Source organism: Theropithecus gelada, chromosome 7b (genome assembly GCF_003255815.1).
Source record: "Theropithecus gelada isolate Dixy chromosome 7b, Tgel_1.0, whole genome shotgun sequence".
NCBI classification, from domain to species: Eukaryota; Metazoa; Chordata; class Mammalia; order Primates; family Cercopithecidae; genus Theropithecus; species Theropithecus gelada.
The window spans coordinates 51,560,516-51,584,534 of NC_037675.1; the positions used below are offsets into that span (position 1 = coordinate 51,560,516).

At 41.6% G+C, this 24,019-nt stretch overlaps 1 protein-coding gene across 1 annotated transcript in view; it reads right to left on the bottom strand.

Moving 5' to 3' along the window:
• The window catches only part of SOS2 (SOS Ras/Rho guanine nucleotide exchange factor 2), a 116,916-nt gene extending 101,776 nt beyond the window's left edge, over positions 1 to 15,140 (bottom strand). Inside the window, 1 exon segment of the mRNA XM_025391970.1 lies at positions 14,923 to 15,140. Within this exon segment, the coding sequence (XP_025247755.1) occupies positions 14,923 to 15,009 (87 nt within the window). The 5' untranslated portion in view covers positions 15,010 to 15,140.
• Positions 15,141 to 24,019: the final 8,879 nt, after the last annotated feature.

Sequence of the window (24,019 nt, forward strand, 5' to 3'; positions counted from 1 at the left end):
TTAAAATAATTTCCAGTCTTTAACAGTAGATTAACAAGTCAGACCTGTATTTTAGTTACACCATATTTTCAAATTGCCAGAAGGCATTTCCTTACATATAACACTATAAATAGAATAGTCTCATACTATAAATCCATGTGTAGACACACACAAAAGCACTTTAACTTTTTAACCTGATAAACCACTACACTTAACAAGTTATAGAAATGTTATTTCCTAATTTATATTTTTCAGTTTTTCATCTTCACATTTAAATTAAAAATCTTGCTAATACACTTGTTCATTAATTAACATTTGAGCTTCAGGTACAATGTGGAAATAAATCCTTTTGGATACACAGTCTGACTGATATTTATTTTTGCCAAATTCTTCATTCCATTGCCAAGATTTCCACAAGGATGCAAATATCTCAAACATCGATTAAGAATACTGGCAATGTTTTCATTATAAAATGTTTTGGGGTTTTGGTTTTTTTTTTTTTTTTTTTTTTTGAGATGGAGTCTTGCTCTATTGCCCAGGCTGGAGTGTAGGGCAGTGATCTTGGCTCACTGCAACTTCCGCCTCCCGGATTCAAGAGATTCGCCTGCCTCAGCCTCCCAAGTAGCTGGGACTACAGGTGTGCACCACCACGCCCAGCTAATTTTTGTATTTTCAGTAGAGATAGGGTTTCACCATGTTGGCCAGGCTAGTCTCGAACTCCTGAGCTCAGGTAATCTGCCTGCCTCAGCCTCCCGAAGTGCTGGGATTACAGGCGTGAGCCACCATATCCAGCCCATTATGAAATATTAAAATTCAATTTAAAAAGAAAATAATAAATTTTAGTTGAAGGATATACACTAAAACTACAAAATATTGGCAGAGCACGGTGGCTCACACCTGTAATCCCAGCACTTTGGGAGGCCAAGGCAGGAAGATCACCTGAGTTCAGGAGTTCAAGACCAGCCTGGCCAACATGGTGAAACCCCATCTCTACCAAAAGTACAAACATTAGCCGGGCAGCTACTCTGGAGGCTGAGGTGGGAGAATCACTGGAATCCAGGAGACGCAGGTTACAGTGAGCTGAGATTGTGCCATCGCACTCCAGCCTGGGTCACAGACTGAGACTCAATCTCAAAAAATAAAAATAAAATACAATAAAAATGAATAAATAAATAAAAATAAAAATAAAATATGCTGCTGATAGGAATTAAAGAAATAAATGAAGAGATAAGCTATGAGTTGGAAGACTCAACACTGTTATAATGTCAATTTCTCCCAAATGATCTGTAGATGCAAGACAATCTCAATCAAAATTCCAGCAAGCTTTTTTGTAGAAACTGGTATGTCGATTTAAAAATTCTTATGGAAATACAAAGGTCCTAGAATAACTAAAACAACTCTAAAGAAGAACAAAGTTGAAGGGCTAACACTACCTGATTTCAAAGATTTCTATAAAGCTATGGTAACCAAAACAGTATGGCACTGACATAAAGATAAGTGAAACGATCAATAGAACAGAACAGAGAATCCAGAAATAAAACCACACATATATGGGCAACTGATTTTTTAAATAAAAGCATGAAGACCTTTAGCAAAGGAAAAAGAATAGCCTTTTCAATAAATGGTCACAGAAAAAACAGATAATCCACATGCAAAAAAACAAACATACCATATGCAGAATTATCACACCATATATAAAATGATTCGACCAGCACCATAAGACAGGGTGAGATATTTTTTTTAAAAAAAGAAAGAAACAGTGATTCAAATGGGTCATAGATATAAAAATAAAATTTAACCACAAAATTTCTAGAACAGGCCAGGTATGGTGGATCACACCTATAATCGCAAAACTTTGGGAGGCCGAGGCTGAAGGATCACTTTAGGCCAAGAGTTCGAGACCAGCCTGGGCAACACAGTGAGACCTTATCTCAATTTCTGAAAATTAAAATAAATAAATAAAAAATTTCTAGAGGGGAAAATTTTTGTAACCCTGGGTTAGGCAAAGATTTCCTAAATATGACACTAATGGCACAGTCCCTAAAAAAACAAACTGATAAAAATTTAAAACTTTTGTTCTCCAAAAGATAGTATAAACCAGGTGCAGTGGCTTATGCCTATAGTACCAGTACTTTGGAAGGCTGAGGCAGGAAGATCACTTGAGGCCAGGAGCTTAAGACCAGCCTAGGCAACATAGCAAGACCCTACCTCTTAAAAAGAAAAAAGAAATAAATAAAGAAAAAGATAAAAAGATAGTATTAAGAGAATGGTATATAATGAAACCTCCATAAAAAGAAAAAAAAAATAGGGGGCCGAGTGAGATGGTTTATGCCTGTAATTCCAGCACTTTGGGAGGCCAAGGTGGGTGGATTCCTTGAGGCCAAGAGTTTGAGACCAACCTGGGCAACATGGCAAAACCCTGTCTCTACTAAAAATACAAAAATTAGCAGGGCATGGTGGTGGGTGCCTGTAATCCCAGCTACTTGGGAGGCTGAGGGGAAAGAATCACTTGAACTCAGAAGGCGGAGGTTGCAGTGAGCTGAGACTGTGCCACCGCTCTCCAGCCTGGGTGACAGAGCAAGACTCCACCCCCCACCAAAAAAAAACAAAAAACAAAACAACTCAACAAAAATGGGCAAAAGATCTGAACAAACACTTCACCAAAGAAGATATATGGAAGGTAAATAAAAACATGAAAGATGTTCAACATCATTAATCACTGGGGAAATGCAAACTAAAACCACAAAATACCATTACACTGCTATTAGAATGGCTAAAATTAAATTACCAAGTGTTGGCAGGAGGAGCAGGATCTCTTATATTGCTGGTGGGAATGTAAAACTACAACCACTTTAGAAAACAGTTTGATAGTTTCTTAAAAAGTTAAGCAGCCAGGCGTGGTGGTTCACGCCTATAATCCCAGCACTTTGGGAGGCCAAGACTAGTTTTATTTGAATAGCCAAGATCTGAAAAACTAAATGTACATAAATAAGTGAATGGATAAACAAGCCACAGTATATCTACACAATGGAATACACTACTGGACAATAAAAAGGAATGAACTACTGATACATGCAACATAAATGAATCTCAAAATAATCATGCTGAAAGAAGCCAGATTGAAAAAAAAGAGTATTTACAGTATGATTCTATTAGTATTAATATAAAACTCTAGAAAATGCAATCGATAATGAAAGCAAACAGATTAGTGATGGCTTGGGATGTCTCCTGAGAGTGGGGAGAAATAGGAGGGAGTTTACAGTCAAGAGGAAATTTATGGGGCTGAAGGATATGTCTACTAGCTTTATTGGGATGGTTTTACTGTGTATATATAACTTATCACATTGTTGAAAACATCAAATTGTACATTGTAATTGTATGCACTGTAAATATATACTTTATATCAATTATATCCCAATAAAGTTTTTAAAAATAATTCTAAAATGTAATATTCTAAGGCAACATTTTTCTAATCAAAGTGTATAAGCAAGAATTGAAACCACAGTTGTATACTCTAAACTCATTAAGATCAGGAATCACTTCTTGTTTGTTTTTTGGGGGGCAGGGGAGAGGTGTGGAGACAGAATCTTGCTCTGTCACCCAGGCTGGAGTGCAGTGGTGTCTCAAAAACTCCTGGGCTCAAGGGATCCTTCCACCTCAGCCTCCCTTGTGGCTGGGACTACAGGTGGGCACTATCACATCAGCTCCCATTTCTTGTTTTTGGTCTCCTCCTATTTCCCTACACCTGTATTCTTAGTATACAGGTAATCTAGTATGTCATTAAAAGAACAGACCCTGCATTGGGTCAGGCGCAGTGGCTCACGCCTGTAATCCCAGCACTTTGGGAGGCTGAGGCGGGCGGATCACGAGGTCAGGAGACTGAGACCATCCTGGCTAACATGAAACCCCGTCTCTACTAAAAACACACACAAAAAATTAGCTAGGCATGGTGGCCTGTAGTCCCAGCTACTAGGAAGGCTGAGGCAGGAGAATGGCGCGAACCTGGGAGGTGGAGCTTGCAGTGAGCTGAGACTGCATCACTGCACTTCCAGCCTGGGCGACAGAGAGAGACTCCGTCTCAAAAAAAAAAAAAAAAAAAAACAGACCCTGCATAAAGAAAGCACTCAGTAAATACTTGTTAAACAGATTCACAGCAGCAAACAGATCTCTTGGCCTCACTGAAATTATCTGGATACTGAAAAAGCTTTTAAACTCCATAAAATTTGTTTTCGTTTCACTGGATATGTATCTGGAGACCTGGTTCTCATACAACTTTATAAATGAGGGAATTCCCTCTCTTATGTTTCTCTATTCCTCCCACTGTCTACTAATACTTCTCAGAGTCCATGCTCTTAATTAGGTACTTTCAGCAGGCTTTCACAATGTAAGTTTATTTAAAATGCAAATAAGTACAGGCCAAGAAGCTATTTCTACTTAATATTAGGTGAGAGCTTACCATAATATAATCAAATATGTAAAAAAGATTAGCTGAAGCAAAACTTTTTGTCATCAAAGTTTTCTGTGAATGGGACATGACCTAGAAGCACCTTCCCATAAAGGCAGGCCATTTGCCTGTAAACCCAGGATAGTACAGGCTAGATAAATGGTTCCCAACTTGTTCCAGTGGCAGATCATTTGGAAATCAGTGTTCTTTGCAGAACATGAAATATTAAGACATATTCTATCACAGCAGGGACAATGCTAGTAATGACTTTAAAACTTAAAATCAAACTACAGGAACATGTCTGTAAGACAAAAACCAAAAAGTATTAAAAGCCATTTTCCCTTTAAAACCTCCATTATCACTCGTTCACTTATTTTACAATCTTTCACTACTCACTAGCAAGTAAACTGCAGCAGACAACAAAGATTGTTTTTTCTAATTTATAGAAGAAAAATAAAATTGAAAAAAATAGCTTTTTTCCCCCTGTGAACTGGGAAAAGATCACTATTAAATTTGTTTCATTCACTTATGTTTAATCAGTCCCGGGGCCAAACACCCACGTCTGTCACGATACTTTCTAAACAGCCATATGTACTCTTTCCTAAAGAAGATCTGTCTGACAAGGTGTCTGCACACAGTGAGTAAAGCAGGGTCTCCTTTTACACCTCTCCTTTCACAGCTGCCCTTCCATTTTACTAAGAAAGGCGGATCTCTCACTTATCTTGAAATTCTCTATAGTATACACATGTTGCTCTGAAGTGCAATACATAAATCCTAGGACACTAAACAAAGAGACAATTACAAATATTTTCATTTAAGTATCTTGCCTCTTCCATCCTCTAGCCTACTGTCGAAAAACACATCTTCCTGAGGGGACAGGCCCATGAAAATAAAAAGAAAGCATCTCTAAGATTTTTTTAAAATTAGCCAAGTGTGGTGGCATGTGCCTGCAGTCCTAGCTATTCAGGAGGCTGAAGTGGGAGGATCGCTTGAGCCTGGAAGGTTGAAGCTGCAGTGAGCCATGATCATGCCACTGTACTCCAGCCTGGGTGAGTGACAGAATGAGACTTTAATAATAATAATAATAATTCAGTTCAAAAGACAGGTTTTAAAGCTTTACGGTCGTAGGGAAAATCTTTTTAAACTCAGTATGTAGACTTTTTTGTGGTTGTAAAGAAGTATAAATTAAAAAGAGGGATTAAAGACTCAAGTCTAAAAATATTATATTAGAATTATGTAGGGGAAATATAATGAAAAAAGTTCACAGAGAAAAAAGGACAGTGTAAAATTTCCAACTTTTAAAGACACACTTTTCATGTGTATTTTTAAAAGATGATGGTGGATATCAAATTATTTTCGTATTTAAATTCCATTCAGCACATTTAAAAGACTGATGGAACTGTTTTTCCTTAAAACATGAGTATTTACAACACATATAAAATTACATCTACTGCAACTATTTAAATGTAAAATGGAAATTTCCAGATGTCAGCATAAAAATGTGCAAGTTTTTCAAAATTCTTTTGGGATACACAGCAAAAAAAGTTAGAAAACTCCTAATTTAGGAGAAAGAATCAAGTAGATTCAGTGATGAATAGATGTTAGAAAGAGGGGAAGAATGATGACTAGGTTTCTGGATTGAGAACTGGATATACCATTTATATTGGAGATACAGGTTTATGAGAGAAAACACTGTGAACATTGATGTGGCACTGTCTGGGAAGCAGGAGGATGTAGCAGTTTTAGATAGGCTGTAAGAGAAAATCTCTCCAAGAAAATGATGCTTGACTATAAAGACCTAAAGGAGGTAAAAGGGCCAGCCAGGTGATTATCTAAGGGAAGAGTGTTTCAGGTAGAAAATTCAGCAAGTACAAAAGTCCTAAGACTAAAACATGTCTATGTTATAGAAACAAGAAAGCTAGTATGGGGCAGAAGCAGAACAAACAGGGGACAATATTAAAGAGGTCAGAGAGGTAAAAGCAGGAGGTGGGGCAGTCCCAGAATGCAGAGGACCTAGTAAATCTTTGGGAAGACTAACTTTTATTCTGAGAAGCACTGAAAGGGTTTTGAACAAAGGAGTGAAATGATCTCACTTATCTCTATTGTGTTTGGAGAAAAAAAAAACCCAAAAACTAAATAGGGCAAGAGTAGATGAGCAGAGACCAGTTGAAAAGATATTTCAATATTCCAGGAGATTGGTGATGATGACTTGGTTCCAGGTGGTAAAAGTCAAAAAGTATAAAACGGTAACTATAGTTATAGTTTGAAGTAGAGCTAAAAGGATGTGCTGACAAATTAGATGTGTGGTATAAAAAAAGACAATATTCAAGAATAACTTAAGATTTTTAGTTTGAGCAACCAGAAGGATGGAGTAGCCGTTTATTGATATGTGAACCACTACAAAAAGTTTGCGGGGGAAGAAAAGGATTCAGTGTTGGCTGAGATGCCTATGTGGAAATATCAAGTAAAAAGTTGGCCGGGCGTGGTGGTTCATGCCTGTAACTCAAACACTTTGGAGGCTGAGGAAGTAGGAATGCTTGGGCCCAAGAGTTGGAGACCAGTTTGTGCAAAGTTTTAAAAAAATTGGGCCTGGGTGCAGTGGCTCACCCCTGTAATTCCAGTACTTTGGGAGGCCAAGGCAGGCAGATGACAAGGTCAAGAGATTGAGACCTTCCTGGCCAATTGGTGAAACCCGGTCTCTACTTAAAATACAAAGAAATTAGTTGAGCGTGGTGGCGCATGCCTATAGTACCAGCTACTTGGGAGGCAGGAGAATCGCTTGAACCTGAGAGGTGGAGGTTGCAGTGAGCCGAGATTGCACCACTGCACTACAGTCTGGCGAAAAAGCGAGACTCCATCTAAAAAAAAAAAAGAAAAAAAAAATTAGCTGGGGTGTGGTGGCACACACCTGTAGTCCAGCTATAGAGGGGTGGCGGTGGATGAGGTGGGAGGACCACTTGAGTCCAGGAGGTTAAGGCTGTAGTGAGCTGTGATCTTGCCACTACACTCCATCCTAGGTGATAAGAGTGCAACCTTGTCTCAAAAAAAGAGTTGAGCATCCATGTTTAAGAAAGAGGTCTGGCCGGGCGAGGTGGCTCACGCCTGTAATCCCAGCACTTTGGGAGGCCAAGGCGGGCGGATCACGAGGTCAGGAGATCGAGACCATCCTGGCTAACACGGTGAAACCCCATCTCTACTAAAAATACAAAAATCTAGCCGGGCGAGGTGGCGGGCGCCTGTAGTCCCAGCTACTCGGGAGGCTGAGGCAGGAGAATGGCGTGAACCCAGGAGGCGGAGCTTGCAGTGAGCCGAGATCGCGCCACTGCACTCCAGCCTGGGCGACAGAGCGAGACTCCGTCTCAAAAAAAAAAAAAAAGAAAAAGAAAGAGGTCTGAGCCAGAAATGTAAATTTGGTAATTATCAGATATAGATTATATGTAAAGCAATGAGGTAGGATGGCATCTCCAAGGCAGTAGGTGTAAACAGAAATAGAAGTCTGAAAAATGGCCAGGCGCAGTGGCTCACGCCTGTAATCCCAACACTTGGGAGGCCGAGGCAGGCAGATCACGAGATCAGGATTTCGAGGCCAGCCTGGCCAATATGGTGAAACCCCGTTTCTACTAAAAATACAAAAATAAAATTAATGATATGGTGGTGCGTACCTGTAATCCCAGCTACTTGGGAGGCTGAGGCAGGAGAAGTGCTTGAACCTGGGAGGCAGAGGTTGCAGTGAGCCAAGATCGCACCACTGCACTCCAGCCTGGGTGACAGAGCAAGACTCTGTCTTGAAAAGAAAAAAAAAAAATATATATATATATATATACACACACACACACACACACACATATATATATATGTGTGGTCTGGGGGAGGTCAGAAGGATTTGGTCAGGAAGATGAGGAAGAATCAAGGAAAGGGGAACTAGAAGGAATATTCAGAGAAAAAAAAACCCTGAAAGCTTGATGTTCTTCTGGAGCCAAATGAAGAAAGGATTTCAAAAGGAGAAAGAGATCAACTGTAAAATGCTGCTAATAGGTCAATTACGAAAGAACTATAATATACTTTGCATGTAAGAAGTAGTGTTTGGCAGGCAGGTGGCTCACTCCTGTAATCCCAGAACTTTGGGAGGCCAAGGCTGGAGGATCACTTGAGTCCAAGAATTTGAGACCAGCCGGGGGACATAGCAAGACCTTGTCTCCACAGAAAAACAAGAAAATTAGCTGGGTGTAGTGGCACATGCCTGTAGTCCCAGCTACTCAGGAGGCTGTAGTGGGAGGATCGTTTGAGCCTAGGAGTTGGAGGCTACAGAGAACTATGATCATGCCACCGTACTCCAGCTTGGGTAGCAGAGCAAAACCCTGTCAAAAAAAAAAAAAAAAAAGAGAGAGAGAGAAAGAGAGAAATAGTGTTTGAGTTTACAAAATGACCTAATGAAGAAGAAAATTGGACTACAGAAAACTTTACTTAGAAGAGCTAATACTAGTCCTTATATCTAGATCTTGATATTATTTTCATCTTGTTGCTTCACTTCTACATGTTAAAATGTGAAGTGTGTAATACTTTATCCATTTGAAAAAACTTTGTACTAGCATAATTTTTATGTAAAAGAAGAAAATAATGTTTTTATGGACATGGGGGTCTCACTATATTGGCCAGGTTGGTCTTGAACTCCTGGCCTCAAGCAATCCTCCCATCTCAGCCTCCCAAAGTACTAGGATTACAGGCATGAGCTACCGCACCTGGCCCATGGAAGAAAAGAATTTTTGGTTGTTAATTGTTAACATGAAATAATGCTAAATCCACTAGTTACATTAAAATTCCTTTTGATTCAAATATGCAGGATATAATCAAACTACTGTTCCCTTGAAAGAGAGTCCATGGTTAATATAAAAGACATATACTTGATTTATGTCAAGTGGTAACACAGGTAATGCTTTGAATACTCAGCATAAAACACTTTAATGGAATATTATTGCTCCAAATATACCATACCAAAATTAAACCGAAAATAGAAGGCTACTTAATCACAGCTGACAGGGAGCCAAGTACAGCAAGTTAAAGTACATTCCTACTGCTCATCTAGTTCTGGCTGAACTCTTCGGGTCAGTTTGGGTCATTATTAGTTTGGAATAATTCCAAATGACTCCCTCGAGTTCTACTGTTATATTCAGTGGCTTTAGGAATTCCACAACAGGCCTCATGTCACAAAATATCACAGGATCTCTTATTAGTTTTTGGCTTTGACTTGAAGTAATCTTTTCAAAACGCAATTCTGATCGAGTTAATCTAATTACTTTGCCATGTAAATGCGAACCCAACAGGACTTCCTATTCTCAGGTGAAGACCTTAACTCAGTGTACCTACAGTTTACCATACATCTACTTATTCTTCTTGTTTTTTAAAATAAGTCATTAAATTCAGAATCTGAGACCTATTCAAAACAAACAAATCATGTTCTTACTTTCCCCTCAGCCTCAAATCCTTTCCCCCGCCCCTTTTTTTTTTTGTGAATTCTACTGATCTTTCAGATAATTGTTGACTTCCTTAGTGTCTGTCTCTCTGCCACAGCCATTTAGAACACAAGCTTTATGACAGCAGGGGCTCTGCTAAATCTTCCGTATCAGACACTGCAGAACAGTGTCTGCAGCCAGGCGAGGTAGCTCACACCTGTAATCCCAGCATTTTTGGAGGCCAAGGTGGGAGGATCGCTTGAGCCCAGGAGTTCAAGACCAGCCTGGGGACAGTAATATCAATATATTTGAATATATCATCCAGAAAGAAGCACAAATCTTGCTTTCTTAAAGTCTTCTTTGACTGTCATATATCAATGACACCAGTTATATTTTCTCAGATCACCCTGTACTTTCCTTGTGGGCCTCAGGAAAGATCCAGTGCTATCTTCTAAAACAAACTTCCAAGAGACATTTGTACAAACGCAGAAACACTAGGATCTCAGTAGAATTTCACAAAACCATTTTTAAATCAAAGCCCTTACCATTCTTTTTCCTTGCCCTAGACTGCTATTAATGAACCCAGACATTCTCTCACACCTCTTGCCTTTTAGATATCTAAGAGCAAATTGTCACAGGGTGGGGAGGTCGATATTTAACCTGAATCTAATTGGACTCAGGAACAAAGTAATTCAACCAATTCTTTCTACCTTTCTCTGACATTTATAACTACAGCTGGCAAGAAAACAGCCATATTTTTTTCTATGGCTAGCCTGGTGAAAAACACCTTACTGAAAAGACATCTACAAAAGAAATATCAGGGACTGTAAAATCTGATAAAATGATTTTGAGGTATATTTCCCATATGAAGAATGCTGATTTACCTCAACATACAATCAAATAACACATGCATATAGTACCAGGGCATTTCAAAGACACAGGTAACAAACTGCATTTACAAATATATACCATGCTCTTTTTTCCCCAAGTAACACGATAGCTTCAATGATCTTGGGGAGCAGTGGTGAAGGCAATTATGTTCTTGGCTCTTTTATGGAAGATACATAATTTAGCAGTAATGTTAACAATCCATGCATTATCCATTAGTAGTGTCATTTCACTCTGCTTTGCAGCTCTCTCTGTTTTTAAATGCTCTAGGTGAGGTTCTGTTTTAAAAGTTAAAGAACAAGCAAAAAGCTAAAGAACACTACATTTCTATTTCCAAAATTATTTTTCCATAAATCTATTTGTTTATCTCTGTGTTTCTTTTTCTTTCTTTCTTTCTTTTATTGAGACAGAGCCTCGTTCTGTTGCCCAGGCTGGAGTGCAGTGGTGTGATCTCGGCCCACTGTAACCTCTGCCTCCTATGTTTAAGTGATTCTCCTGCCTCAGCCTCCCGAATAGCTGGGATCACAGGCATGCACCACCATACTTGGCTAATTTTTGTATTTTTAGTAGAGACAGGCTTTCGCCATGTTGACCGGGCTGGTCTCGAACTCCTGACCTCAGGTGATCCACCACCTTGACCTCCCAAAGTGCTAGGATTACAAGCATGAGCCACTGCACTCAGGCCATCTCTGTGTTTCCCTGTAATGCAATGAATATTTGAGGTTGATTTTTTTAAAATCCCTTGCATTTTCAATGTTGACAATGGTAACTTTGTCAAATACATATATACGGATATATATATGGATATATACATGGATATAGATATAGATATCCAGTTTTCATAAAAATTAGCCAAAACTGGAAAATAAGCAAAAGAGAATACTGGGTGTGTTTCAGTACAGTGCTATGCTTGAATCTTTTATTAATTTCTATTGATTGAGCTATTTTACACATCTATAAGATTAGGTTACAGATTTCTGGCACATAGAGATGCAAGTAATTTTTTTTTTTTTTTTTTTTTTTTTTTGAGATGGAGTCTTGCTCTGTTGCCCAGGCTAGAGTGCAGTAGTGCAAACTCGGCTCACTGCAACCTCCACCTAGCAGGTTCAAGTGATTCTCCTGCCTCAGCCTCCCGAGTAGCTGGGATTACAGGCACACACCACCACGCCTGGCTAATTTTTGGTATTTTTTTAGTAGATACAGGGTTTCACCATGTTGGCCAGGCTGGTCACGAACTCCTAACCTCAGGTGATCCACCAGCCTCGGCCTCTCAGAGTGCTGGGATTACAGGCGTGAGCCACCACTCTGGCTGAGATGCAAGTAATGTTTACCCAGAGGAAAAGATAACCCAAAGCCTATTCTTTTATGTTTCTTGTAGGATATTAACTAATTCTGTATGTAACCCAACAGTCTTAATATTCCCTTATTAAATTGCCTATAAATACCTACCTCCTCAAATTTTCATATTAAATGACTTTAACATCTTACTATTCCCTCATTAAGTAATGGGCTGAATCAAAATCATTGATACATGCTCATTTACATTTGCATGGAAGTCATGACTTTACCTTTCTGAAAATTACATTCTAACAGTTTTAGACGTTCTACCAAGATGTCCAAGTTGACTAAACTGACACAGTCAAGTACATTGCTCCTTTCATAGACACACAAATATCCCTTACTGAACTCTGAGCTCAGAATCGCTATCTCATTTACATAAACCAAAACCTTAAATTTTAGAATTTCTGGTTTAGATGGTATACACCTTTGGAGGGGCCTTTATTTTATCTTTGTATTCTTAGGATCCAGCATCATGTCAAGTACCTAAAATGTGTTCAATAATGGTTAGGTGAATTAATGAAGCTAGAATACACCACATGTACAATGGCAACACCAACTGAAGGGGAGAGATATTCCAATCAAATCCTAGTTGTCTTTGTAACTATCTGGTCAGCTAGAGGAAGGATGCCAAGTTCTAGACACTCTCAATGTGAAGACAGAGACTCCCCCAAAATGGTAGAAATTCTCGTTTTACAAAGACAAGGTGGCTGATACATAACAGAATTTAAAACTTCCTGCAAAGAAAAGAGTGAACCTTTAGCTCCCTAAGAGCTACAGCTCTTAGCAGGCACTATAGACCAACAAGTTGCAATGTCCTAAATACCACAAAAGTGGACATAATCTTAATTACTTTTAACAAAATTTTTCCAAAAATATTTTTTAAAATTTCCATACAAATGTACTTCAATTCCATCATAACAGTAAGTTAACAGAAAATGTTTTCTGAATTCACCTCAAAAGACCAAATTTTCTTAGATGTATTTACTTTATAAAGAACATACTAGAACTGTGGAATATGACATAGTATCTACAAGGCACCTGAGTTCCAGGAAAGCAAGCACAATGTATAAATGCAAAGTAATAGCATCAAAGCAATGGACTAGGATTGGATGTTAATCTTGGCTTTGTCTCTAGCCTAACTTGAAAAAAAAAAAAAAAATCTGGGTCTGGTGCCAGGTGGCTCAGGCCTGCAATCCCAGCAGTTTGGAAGGCAGAGGTGGGAGGACTGCTTGAGGCCATAAGTTCAAGACCAGCCTGGGCAACATAGTATAACCCTGTCTCTATTTAAAGAAAAAGAAAACATAAATCTGTTTCGGGACGTGAAAGATTATTAGAATCAAAGTTACCTACTGAACAAGTTATGCAACACACACTCAAATACTATTTGCTACCAGAAAATTATAAACGGGTACACACCTGCATCACACTGCCAACAATATAGGCCTACCTGATAACTACACTCACACTTCCCTGTGGTCAAAGGGCTAATTACTATCTACACATTTCCCCCTTTGCTTTTAATTCAGGCCAGAGTTCATTATCACCACTCAGCACACTTTTCATTTCTTCCCCTTTCCTTACAGAATTGGGCTGCACATGGAAGTAAGGTCAATTTAATACTTTAGCACTTAGTATACCAATGGAATAACTGTCTAGCTGCCACTAGTCATCTCTGCCAGGTTCTTTAAAAAGATACGACTTGGTGTTTGCCCTGAGGAAAGCAATACTTCCTTGTAAGAATTATGAAAATAATGGAAAATCTGCAACTCTCAATGCATGAGGAGAATGTCCTTAACTTTAAAATACACTACTTCCTTTCATTTACAGAAATTAAATGTATGAGGATATATTTTCCAAGTATAGTCTTTTAAATTAATCTTTATTTTTTCTTTATTATTTTAGAATGTATTCTTGGTTATTTTGCACAAAAGGCAGAAAGGACTAAGTCTGCATTAATGGCAAAGAAAGCCCCTGCTCAGCAGGCATGACAGCTGATCCCGCACCTATTCAGTCTTTAAATGTCTTGATCCTACAAAAGGATTTATTATAAAAATGATCATATGGTTAGTACCTAAATTCAGAAGAAGACCACCACCATCTACAGGAAAGATGCACCCTAGCAATGCACCCAAACGTGAAAGACTGATTTGCAGGAGTTGCCCCCTTTTTGTTCCTTAAAATGATTTCAAGTCCTAAATCGCAATTTGGTCGTGAAGACACCAAATTTTCTAAGGGTAATCTCTTGTAAACAGGTAAGACACCGTCTGCAGGAAGTGGGAAGGCGCTTTAAATTTACCTTTAGAACTGTAAAATGAATAAGAATATCATGACTCACTGACATTTCACACATGTGAAACATCCATATTACAAAAAACCATTGCCTCATAAGTGGATACCCTTGACAAGCAAACCGCCTAGGGGAAACACTCCCAAAGAACTTAATTAAAAGTAATTACCCGGCCTGAAAATGTGCTTTTGTTTTAGAAACTGTCTAAATACCAGCGGGACTTTCTCTTGCCCGATTCCAGCCTGAGGACAACAAATTGGTCAACGGCGGAAGTAGCCTGACGAAATGACTGCAACATGAAATCCAGTTTTATGATCATAACAAAACCTTCCTTCCGGGACCAGGCAAAAAAACTTGAGAAACGTCCTTCAGAATGCAACAGGCAATTGTGAGCCCCCCCTTGCCAGCCAACGAGAAACTGCTCGGCCCCGGGACTCGAGCCCTGTGGGAGGAACAAGCTGCTCCCCGTTAGAAGCCCGGGGGACCACGGGCCCGGCCCCCAACCCGCCGGCCGCCCCGGCCCCAGCACTGACCTTCCGCAGGGCCGAGACCAACAGTCCCCGCCATTTCGGACTATTCTCCTCACTGAAGAACTCGTAAGGCTGCGGCGCCTGCTGCATGGCCCCGGCGACAGCGCCTCCGCATCGGGGGCAGTCCGCGGGCCGGGCCGGTGGCCTGACAGGCAGGGCGCGGGCCGCCTCGCCTCGCCGGCGGCCGCCGCCTCCCGCCCGGACCGAGGCTACGGCCGAGGCGGCTGGGAGGCGGCGCCGGCGGGCAGGCGGAGACCCCGGGGTCGACTTCCTCCGCAGGGGCGGCCCTCGCCTCCTGCAGTGCCCGCAGAGGAAGCGCGGCGACCCGCGAGTCCGGGCGACCCCCGGCGGTGACCTCCTTTCCCGGCGGCGCTGGCCCGCTTCTGGGGCGGCTCCTCCTCCTTTGTCTGGGTTCGCGGCCCGGCAGGGGTACAGCTGGCCCAGCCCCGCCCCGACTCCCGCTACGGCCGCGGCGGGCGGTGAGCAGCGGCGGCGGCTGCTTGTCTCCTCATCGCCTCCTCCCTGCCCTCCCAGCCGACAGCGCCGCCCGGCCCGGCCCACTCGAGTCACCTCCACAAAGCTCTGGGGACCGACTCGGAGTGCGCGTCGGGCGAGCGAGCCTCACTATGGCGCGCACAGCGCCGGCCGCCGCTGCTGCCCGTTTAGCAGCCGCACAGAGTGCCTCGGTGTCGCCGCCGAGCCCCGGGTCCCAGCAGCCGAGGCTCGGCCCGCCCCCTCGGCCCGGCGCTCATAATCCCGAGTAGCCCGAGAGGCCTAACACGGAGCATGCGCGCCGCGGAGCAGGCAGAGGCGCCTTCCCGGCGCTGGGGTGCGGGGCCTGGGGGCCCGGGGGAGTCCGCTTTTCCCGGGACTGTACCGGGGGCCGCTCCAGACTCTCCAGTTTGACTGCTTTTTCCCCATATGCCCCCTCCTTTCGACCTGCTCAAGACAATCCGAACTCGGTGCCACTCTTGTGGCGCCTCGAGCCCCAGCACTACCGTCGTGGGAGGCTGTACAGGGACGTGGAGAGAAAGGGTCATTCGGGCTGGACGGGATATTTAACGTATTTGTGCTCTATGTGGCTTGTTTTCATGAGTACTGTATGCTTATACAAATTATATACTATATATAGTATATCGTTAGGAGATATAGTAACTGTTTCCTAGGGTGATGGTGTGGGAACCGAAAGATGAGGCGTGGAAAGCCCTTGCCTGGTGGTAGGGTCAGAAGGGGCAGATGACAGTGACGTTGATCAAGCTTGAATTGAAAGGTCCGTCACTTGCACGGGCCCTTCATAAAATCATATCGTTTTTACAAAACTTTCAAAAGATATTTTCGAATTGTTTTCTTAATCGTGTCTTCCAAATTGTGTAGGCTTCAGGTCCTACAAAACCTGGATTGGCCTCTGGGACACACTCATTAGCAACCCAGAAAAGATCTGACAAGCTTTTCAGTTCAAAGAGGCATAGGCTCTGGTAACTTTATCATTACCACGAATTTCATCCCACTAGAGGCTGAGCACATTACTTTTAACAGGTTGTAAAGAAGATATCTTACTCCCTGTCTCTAACCACCAGCAGTGAGAAAGGGAAAAGACGAACAGGGTACAAAAAATAAGTCAGTACTACAGTTCAGTTCCGGCATCAGTAGCTGAGCAATTATTCTCCCCAAAACATGCACCACTTTTTCATTTGGGTAAAATCAGAGTGGCAGAGTTGGAAAATAAGATTATTTTTCTAATCCAAGTATCCACTTAATCAAGAATATCCTCTAATAAATGGCCATATCTATTCACATGTACTTAGGATAAAAGGTGGGATGGTGAAATGCTTGTATTTCTCCCATTAATGTTTCAGTCTGTGAGAGCAAAGACTTTGGCTTATATAGAGGGTCCTTAGTTTTCTCTCCTGTTCCCAGACTCCAGCTATAAACTACTATTCTGTCAAACTACTAGACCATGTATGTTCTCTTTACTCATAGGAGAGTAAAGTTGTTAGAAATCTCATTCTTGGCCAGAAATATCAGAAGGCTTTTCTGGGCCAAGTCAGGCCTGAAGACATATTTTGTTTAGCTAAGGCTGTATTTAAATTTAATTGTTAACATTTTAAAATCAAGGGGCTTCATATAAAAATCTGTATTTTCAGCTTCTCTTGACAAAGATCTGGCAACACTGGGGCCTACTGCATTCGTGCAAGAGAGTAATCAGCAGGCACTGGGTAGTGGCTGCCCTCTTTACAAAAGTATGCCATCCATTTCCAGTTGGCTATACTTCCCACCTGGCACTCTTCACCCTTTTATGTAACTTGCCTAGTCTGTACAGGCATCTGAGTTGTGATCTCTGGGCTGAGCAAACAGAAATGTGATCCACGTGCATGTGGAGGATAGTCCAAGAATGACAGCAGTAAAAAGTTTCCCATTCAGGACCGGGCAAGGTGGCTCACACCCGTAATTCCAGCACTTTGGGAGGCCGAGGCGGGCAGATCACCTGAGGTCCGGAGTTTGAGACCAGCCTGACCAACATGGAAAAACCCCATCTCTACTAAAAATACAAAACTAGCTGGGCAAGGTGGCGCACACCTGTAATCCTTAGCTACATGGGAGGCTGAGGCAGGAGAATCGCTTGAACCTGGGAGGTGGAGGTTGTGGTGAGCTGAGATCACGCCATTGCACTCCAGCCTGGGCAACAAGAGCAAGCCTCCATCTCAAAAAAAAAAAAAAAAAAAAAAGTTTCCCATTCAGACAAATGGGCCATCTAGAAAAAATGTTGGATCCATACCCTATACACTACACTAGCACAAACTCCAGATATGTCAAATATTTAAATATAAACAATAAAACCATACAATGATTCATTTATAACCTAAGCAGAAAAAAGACACTTTCACTATGACACAAGATCTAAAAGACTGATGAATTCAATTTTTATAAATGTATGAGCCAGGCATGGTGGTTCATGCCTGTAATCCCAACAACTCCAGTGGCCGAAGTAGAAGCATAGCTTGAGGCCAGGAGCTAGAGACCAGCCTGAGCAACACAGTGAGACCCTGTCTCTTTAAAAAAAAAAAAAAAAAAAAGGCAAAAAAATCACCAGATAAGCCAAAAAGAAAATGACAAACTGGAAAAAATATCTGCAACTCATTTTTGTGGGTTTTTTGTTTGTTTGTTTGAGATGGGGTCTCACTCTCTCGCTCAGGCTGGATTGCAGTGGCATGATCCTGGGTCACTACTACCTCCGCCTCCTGGCCTCAAGTGATCCTCCCACTTCAGCCTCCCAGGTAGCTGGAATCATAGGCATGTGTCACCATGCCCGGCTAATTTTTTGTATTTTTGGTAGAGACAGGGTCTCACCATGTTGCCCAAGCTGGTGCAATTCATTTTTGTAGTTATTTTCAGTAAAACATAAAAGAGCTCCTACAAATTAAAAGACTAAAATTCAATAAGAAAAACAAAGGGGCGAGGCACAGTGGGTCAACACCTGTAATCCCAGCACTTTGGGAGGCTGAGGCAGGAGGAGCCCTTGAGCCCAGGAATTGAAGACCAGCCTGGGCAACATAATGAGACCCCATCTCTATTTAAAAAAAAAAAAAAAAAAAAACTTGTAAAAAAATTTAAAACACACAGAAAAAAGAAGACATAAATATGGCAAATGAGACAAGGTGCTCAAAATCGTTGATCATTAGAGAAATGCAGATCAAAACTACAATAAAATATCATCTCCCCCAGTTAAAATGGCCTATATCCAAAAGACAGGTAATAACAAATGCTGTTGAGGATGTGGAGAAAAAGATAATCCTCTTTTGGGGGTTATACTGTTATCATTTTTCACCTATTAGAATAGCACAGATGAAAAAGTTTGATTACATACTATGATGGTAAAGATATGAGGAAACAAGCATTCTAATATGTTGTAAGTATATTAGGACTGTAAATTGTAAGTATATTAGGACTTCTGTCTAGGGGAACGAGATAACATCAAAGTTTCCCTTTGACCTAGCAAATTCTAGGAATATGTCCTGTAGATATACTTGCTTTTATATGAAGTCACTTAGAGACAAGGTTATTCATTGCAGTGTTGTTTATTATACCAGAAGTAAAACAAAACAAAAAATGTCCTAGAAATAAACAGTTTAAATAATCAGTAGGAATAGGGGACTAGTTCAATAAATAATAGTAAATCCATACAGTGGAACCCATAAAGTTATTTTAAAATAACCAGGCCTCTGTGGAACATTATCCAAGATATGCTGCAAAGTGAAAAGTGCAGGATGTATAGTGTGAAAGTATGGCTCCTCATACACTTTAAGCAAATGTTTATAGTTAGACTGGAAATTTTTCATTAAAAATACCTCTTAATTAGTGTTTTGAATAAGTACCATTTTCATGTGGTTGCAAATTCAAGTCACAATAAGGGGTCTGGACAAAGTTGGCTCACACCTATAATCTTATACTTTGGCAGGCCAAGGAGGGAGGCTCCTTGGCAGTATTTTATTATATAAAATACTACATTTTACATAATTTTATTATATAAGCATTTGACTCAATTTCTCTGCATTTATTGTATTGGTCTGTTCTCATGCTGCTAATAAAGACATACCCAAGACTGGGTAATTTATAAAGGAAAGAGGTTTCAACAACTCACAATTCCACAGGGCTGGGGATGCCTCAGGAAACTTCCAATCATGGCAGAAGGGGAAGCAAACATGTCCTTCTTCACATAGTGGCAGCAAGGAGAAGTGCTGAGCAAAAGCGGGAAATGCCCCTTATAAAACCTTCATATTTTGTGAGAACTCACTATCATGAGAACTGCAGCATGGGCATAATCGCCCCCATGATTCAATCTCATCCTACCAGGTCCCTCCCACAAATGTGGGGATTATAGGAACTACAATTCAAGATGAGATTTGGGTGGGGACACAGCCAAACCATATCAGCAAGGCTACAAAGATTTTTGTTGCCACAGGGATGAAAACTGGGTGGCTGGAGATGAAAGGGAGATTTTTCACTGTGTACCTTTTTGTGACTTTTGTTGTTGTTGAGACGGGGGTCTTGCTATGTTGCCCAGGCTGGTCTAAAAACACCTGGGCTCCAGAGAGCCTCCCTCCTTGGCCTACCAAAGTAGTAAGATTATAGGTGTGAGCCAACTTTGTCCAGACCCCTTATTATGACTTTTGAATTTGCAACCACATGAAAATGGTACTTATTCAAAACACTAATTAAGAGGTATTTTAAATGAAAAATTTCCAGTCTAAATATTAAACATTTGCTTCTAGTGTTAAAAAACAAAAAATTAGGCTGGGCGTGGTGGCTCACGCCTGTAATCCCAGCACTTGGGAGGCTGAGGCTGGCAGATCACCTGAGGTCAGGAGTTTGAGACCAGCCTGGCCAAAATGGTGAAACCCCATCTCTACTAAAAATACAAAAATTAGCCAGGAATATTGGTGGGTGCCTGTAATCCCAGCTACTAGGGAGGCTGAGGCAGGAGAATCGCTTGAACCTGGGAGGTGGAGGAGGTTGCAGTGAGCCGAGATCACGCCACTGCACTCCAGCTGGGGCAAAAAAGGGAGACTCCATCTCAAAAAAAAAAAAAAAAAAAAAAAAAATGCAAGTATTAAACACACTGATACTGTAAGAGGAAGGGCATATGTATACATAACAAAAAGCTTAATCACAAATTTGTACTGAAATATGCTAATTATCATGTTAGTAATTTTTTTTTTTTTTTTTTTTGAGACGGAGTCCTGCTCTGACACTCAGGCTAGAGTGCAGTGGCGCGATCTCGGCTCACTGCAACCTGTGCCTCTGGATTCAAGTGATTCTCCTGCCTCAGCCTCCCAAGTAGCTGGGATTACAGGCACACACCACCAAATCTGGCTAATTTTTTGTATTTTTAGTAGAGACGGGGTTTAGCCATGTTGGCCAGGCTGGTCTCGAACTCCTGACCTCAGGTGATCTGCCTGCCTCAGCCTCCCAAAGTGCTGGGATTACAGGCGAGAGCGACCGTGCCCAGCCAATAATTTGATGGATTGTAATTTTGCTTCCCTTTTTAAATTATTTTTTTTTAAGAGATAGGGTCTCACTCTGTCACCCAGGCTGGAGTGTGGTGGCGTGATCATACTAGCTCCCTGCAGCCTTGAACTCCTAGGCTCAGGGGGTCGTCCTGCCTCTGCCTCCCAGGTAGCTAGGATTGCACCATCATGCCCAGCTAATTTATTTTGTAATTTGTAGTTGTTTTTTTTTTTTAAGAGATGTGGTCTTGCTCTGTTGCCCCGGCTCGTCTTGAACTCCTGGTCTTAAGCAATCCTCCTGCCTCAGTCTTCCAATGTGCTGGGACTACAGGCATGAACCACTGCAACTGGCTTTACCTTTTTTTAAATTTAGATAGGATTTGAGGGAAAATATGAATGATCTAAGCACAATTAAAATGTTAAAAGACAGTAATTTACCACTAATATTCTTCCACTTAAAAACATTTTCAAGAAGGACTTACTCAACATTTCTCCCATTTACTCTCTCATACTTCCTCAATTTATTTAAAACTACAAGTGCTACCAGTCAATTACGCAAAGCAAAGCAATGCCACAGGAAACAATCAATGTCGTTATCACTCACTTTCATGGGTTGCTGCCATAGCTAGCTCGGTCCTCTCACAGCCACCTGCCTGAAAGAAGTTGAAGCAGGCCCTCAGACAGGCCTTTGTCCTCTGACCCTCATGGGAGGCTTATGCCCAACCTCCTGTAAGAGACAGCATACCTAAAAGGTCTTCCCAAGAGGAACTGTAATTTTGTATGAAATTCCAAAAGATTGATTTAATATGCCTCCCCACGCCCCACAAAAAAGGCATTGTATATTTATATGTTACATACAACCTGCTATTGAACAAATAAGAGTGTTTTCTGGTTCTCCAGGGTATGAAGATGCCACTGAGGTCATCCAAATATTGCCACCACCACCAGGTGGAAAGTCATTGTAAGTGGGGGAAGTAGCTGTTCCAAACACCATCTCCTATAATAAAGGTGAAAGGGCAAATTATTGCTGGGCGTGGTGGCTCATGCCTGTAATCCCAGCACTTTGGGAGGCTGAGGCAGGCAGATCACGAAGTCAGGAAATCGAGACCATCCTGGCTACGGTGAAACTGTTTCTACTAAAAACACAAAAAATTAGCCTGGCATGGTGGTGGGCGCATGTAGTCCCAGTTACTTGGGAGGCTGAGGCAAGAGAATGGTGTGAACCCGGGAGGCAGGGCTTGCAGTGAGCCGAGATCGTGCCACTGTACTCCAGAGCGAGACTCCGTCTCAAAAAAAAAAAAAAAAAAAAAAAGAGAGAGGGCAAAGCATCATTCAAATTTTTGTTGTTTATGTTATCACAATAGAATCCTTCAAATTCCTGACAGTTATAAAGTTGAGCTGTCAACAACAAATGTATTCATAATCTCTTCAGTACAGCTCCCAGCCTATCAGATACACTGGAGTGAGATATAGAAGGCAGAAGTAAGCCCGGGCGCGGTGGCTCACGCCCGTAATCCCAGTGCCTTGGGAGGCCAAGGTGGATGGATGACCTGAGGTCAGGAGTTCGAGACCAGCCTGGCCAACATGGCGAAACCCCGCCCACTAAAAGTACAAAATTAGCCAGGCATCGTGGTGGTCGCCTGTAATCCCAGAGACTCAGGAGGCTGAGGCAGAAGAATAGCTTGAACCCGGGAAGCAGCGGTTGCAGTGAGCCGAGATCGCACCACTGCACCACTCCAGCCTGGGTGACAAAAGCGAGACTCCGTCTCAAAAAAATAAAAAATAAAAAACAAGGCAGAAGTGAATTAGCAAGCACCATTCAGTCACTAGTTTTATGTGGCAGCAGCAATGGCTAGACTCATGCATGGTGTGGCAGTTCTCTGTGGATCATAATTGTTTTGAAATTACTCTCTTAGTGTCCTGGTTCTGTGATGTGGCTTTGGGACTTGTTCCTGAAAGCTCAACCAGAATCTACTTCATTAGCCTTCCAATGATTCTGTATTCTCTGAATGAACGTATTATTATTATTGTTATTATTACTTTTAGACAGAGTCTCACTCTGTTACCCAGGCTGGAGTGCAGTGGTACATAGATCCCTGCAGCCTTGAACTCTTGGGCTCAAGGGATCCCCATCTCAACCTTTCAGATAGCTAGGACTGGTTGGGCGAGGTGGCTCACCACGTCTGTAATCCCAGCACTTTGGGAGGCCAAGGCGGGTGGATCACTTGAGGTCAGGAATTCGAGACCAGCCTGGCCAACATGGCAAAACCCTATCTCTACTAAAAATACAAAATAAATTAACCGGGCGTGGTGACACATGCCTGTAATCCCAGCTACTCAGGAGGCTGAGGTAGGAGAATAGTTTGAGCCTGGGAAGCGGAGGTTGCAGTGAGCCAAGATTGCGCCACCACACTCCAGCCTGGGCAACAGAGCAAGACTATGTCTCAAAAAAAAAAAAAAAAAAAAAGATAGCTAGGACTCTCGCCATGCTGTCCAGGCTGGTCTCGAACTCCTGGCCTTAAGCAGTCCTCCTGCGTCAGCCTCTCAAAGTGCTGGGATTATAGGCATGAGTCACCACACCTGGCCCAAGATAAATTTATTTTTGTTTAGCTAGAATGGATTCTATTCTCTACCAACTGAACCCAAAATAATAAACCAAACAGGGCAAACCCCCTCCCTCTTGGGTAGGTTTATACTACTGTGTTAGTTTATATTACTAACTCACAACAAAGTGTTGTTTTGTTCTGTGATTACTATAGTCACTGATAACCAAACTTCAGTTTTTTGACCCAAATATATAATCATTTACTCTCTACTTGGAAAAACAGTGTGATTCTTTGGTGTTATCCATTGATGTGATTTCTGGAAGCTAAGTAGCCTGGAATGACCCTCCAGATTCCCTTCAACTCTGTAGTTCTCACCTACCATATCCACTCTTAGAATAAATGCCATTACTATATGACTTTCATAGGAAGTTTCCTTCCAGAGGAAACTACCATTCTCTCAATTAGGAATGGTGGTAGAACCTTGAAATCCTCAATGTTGCATCAACCCTTTTAAAATAACATTTAACATTAGGCTTTTTCTTTAATTGC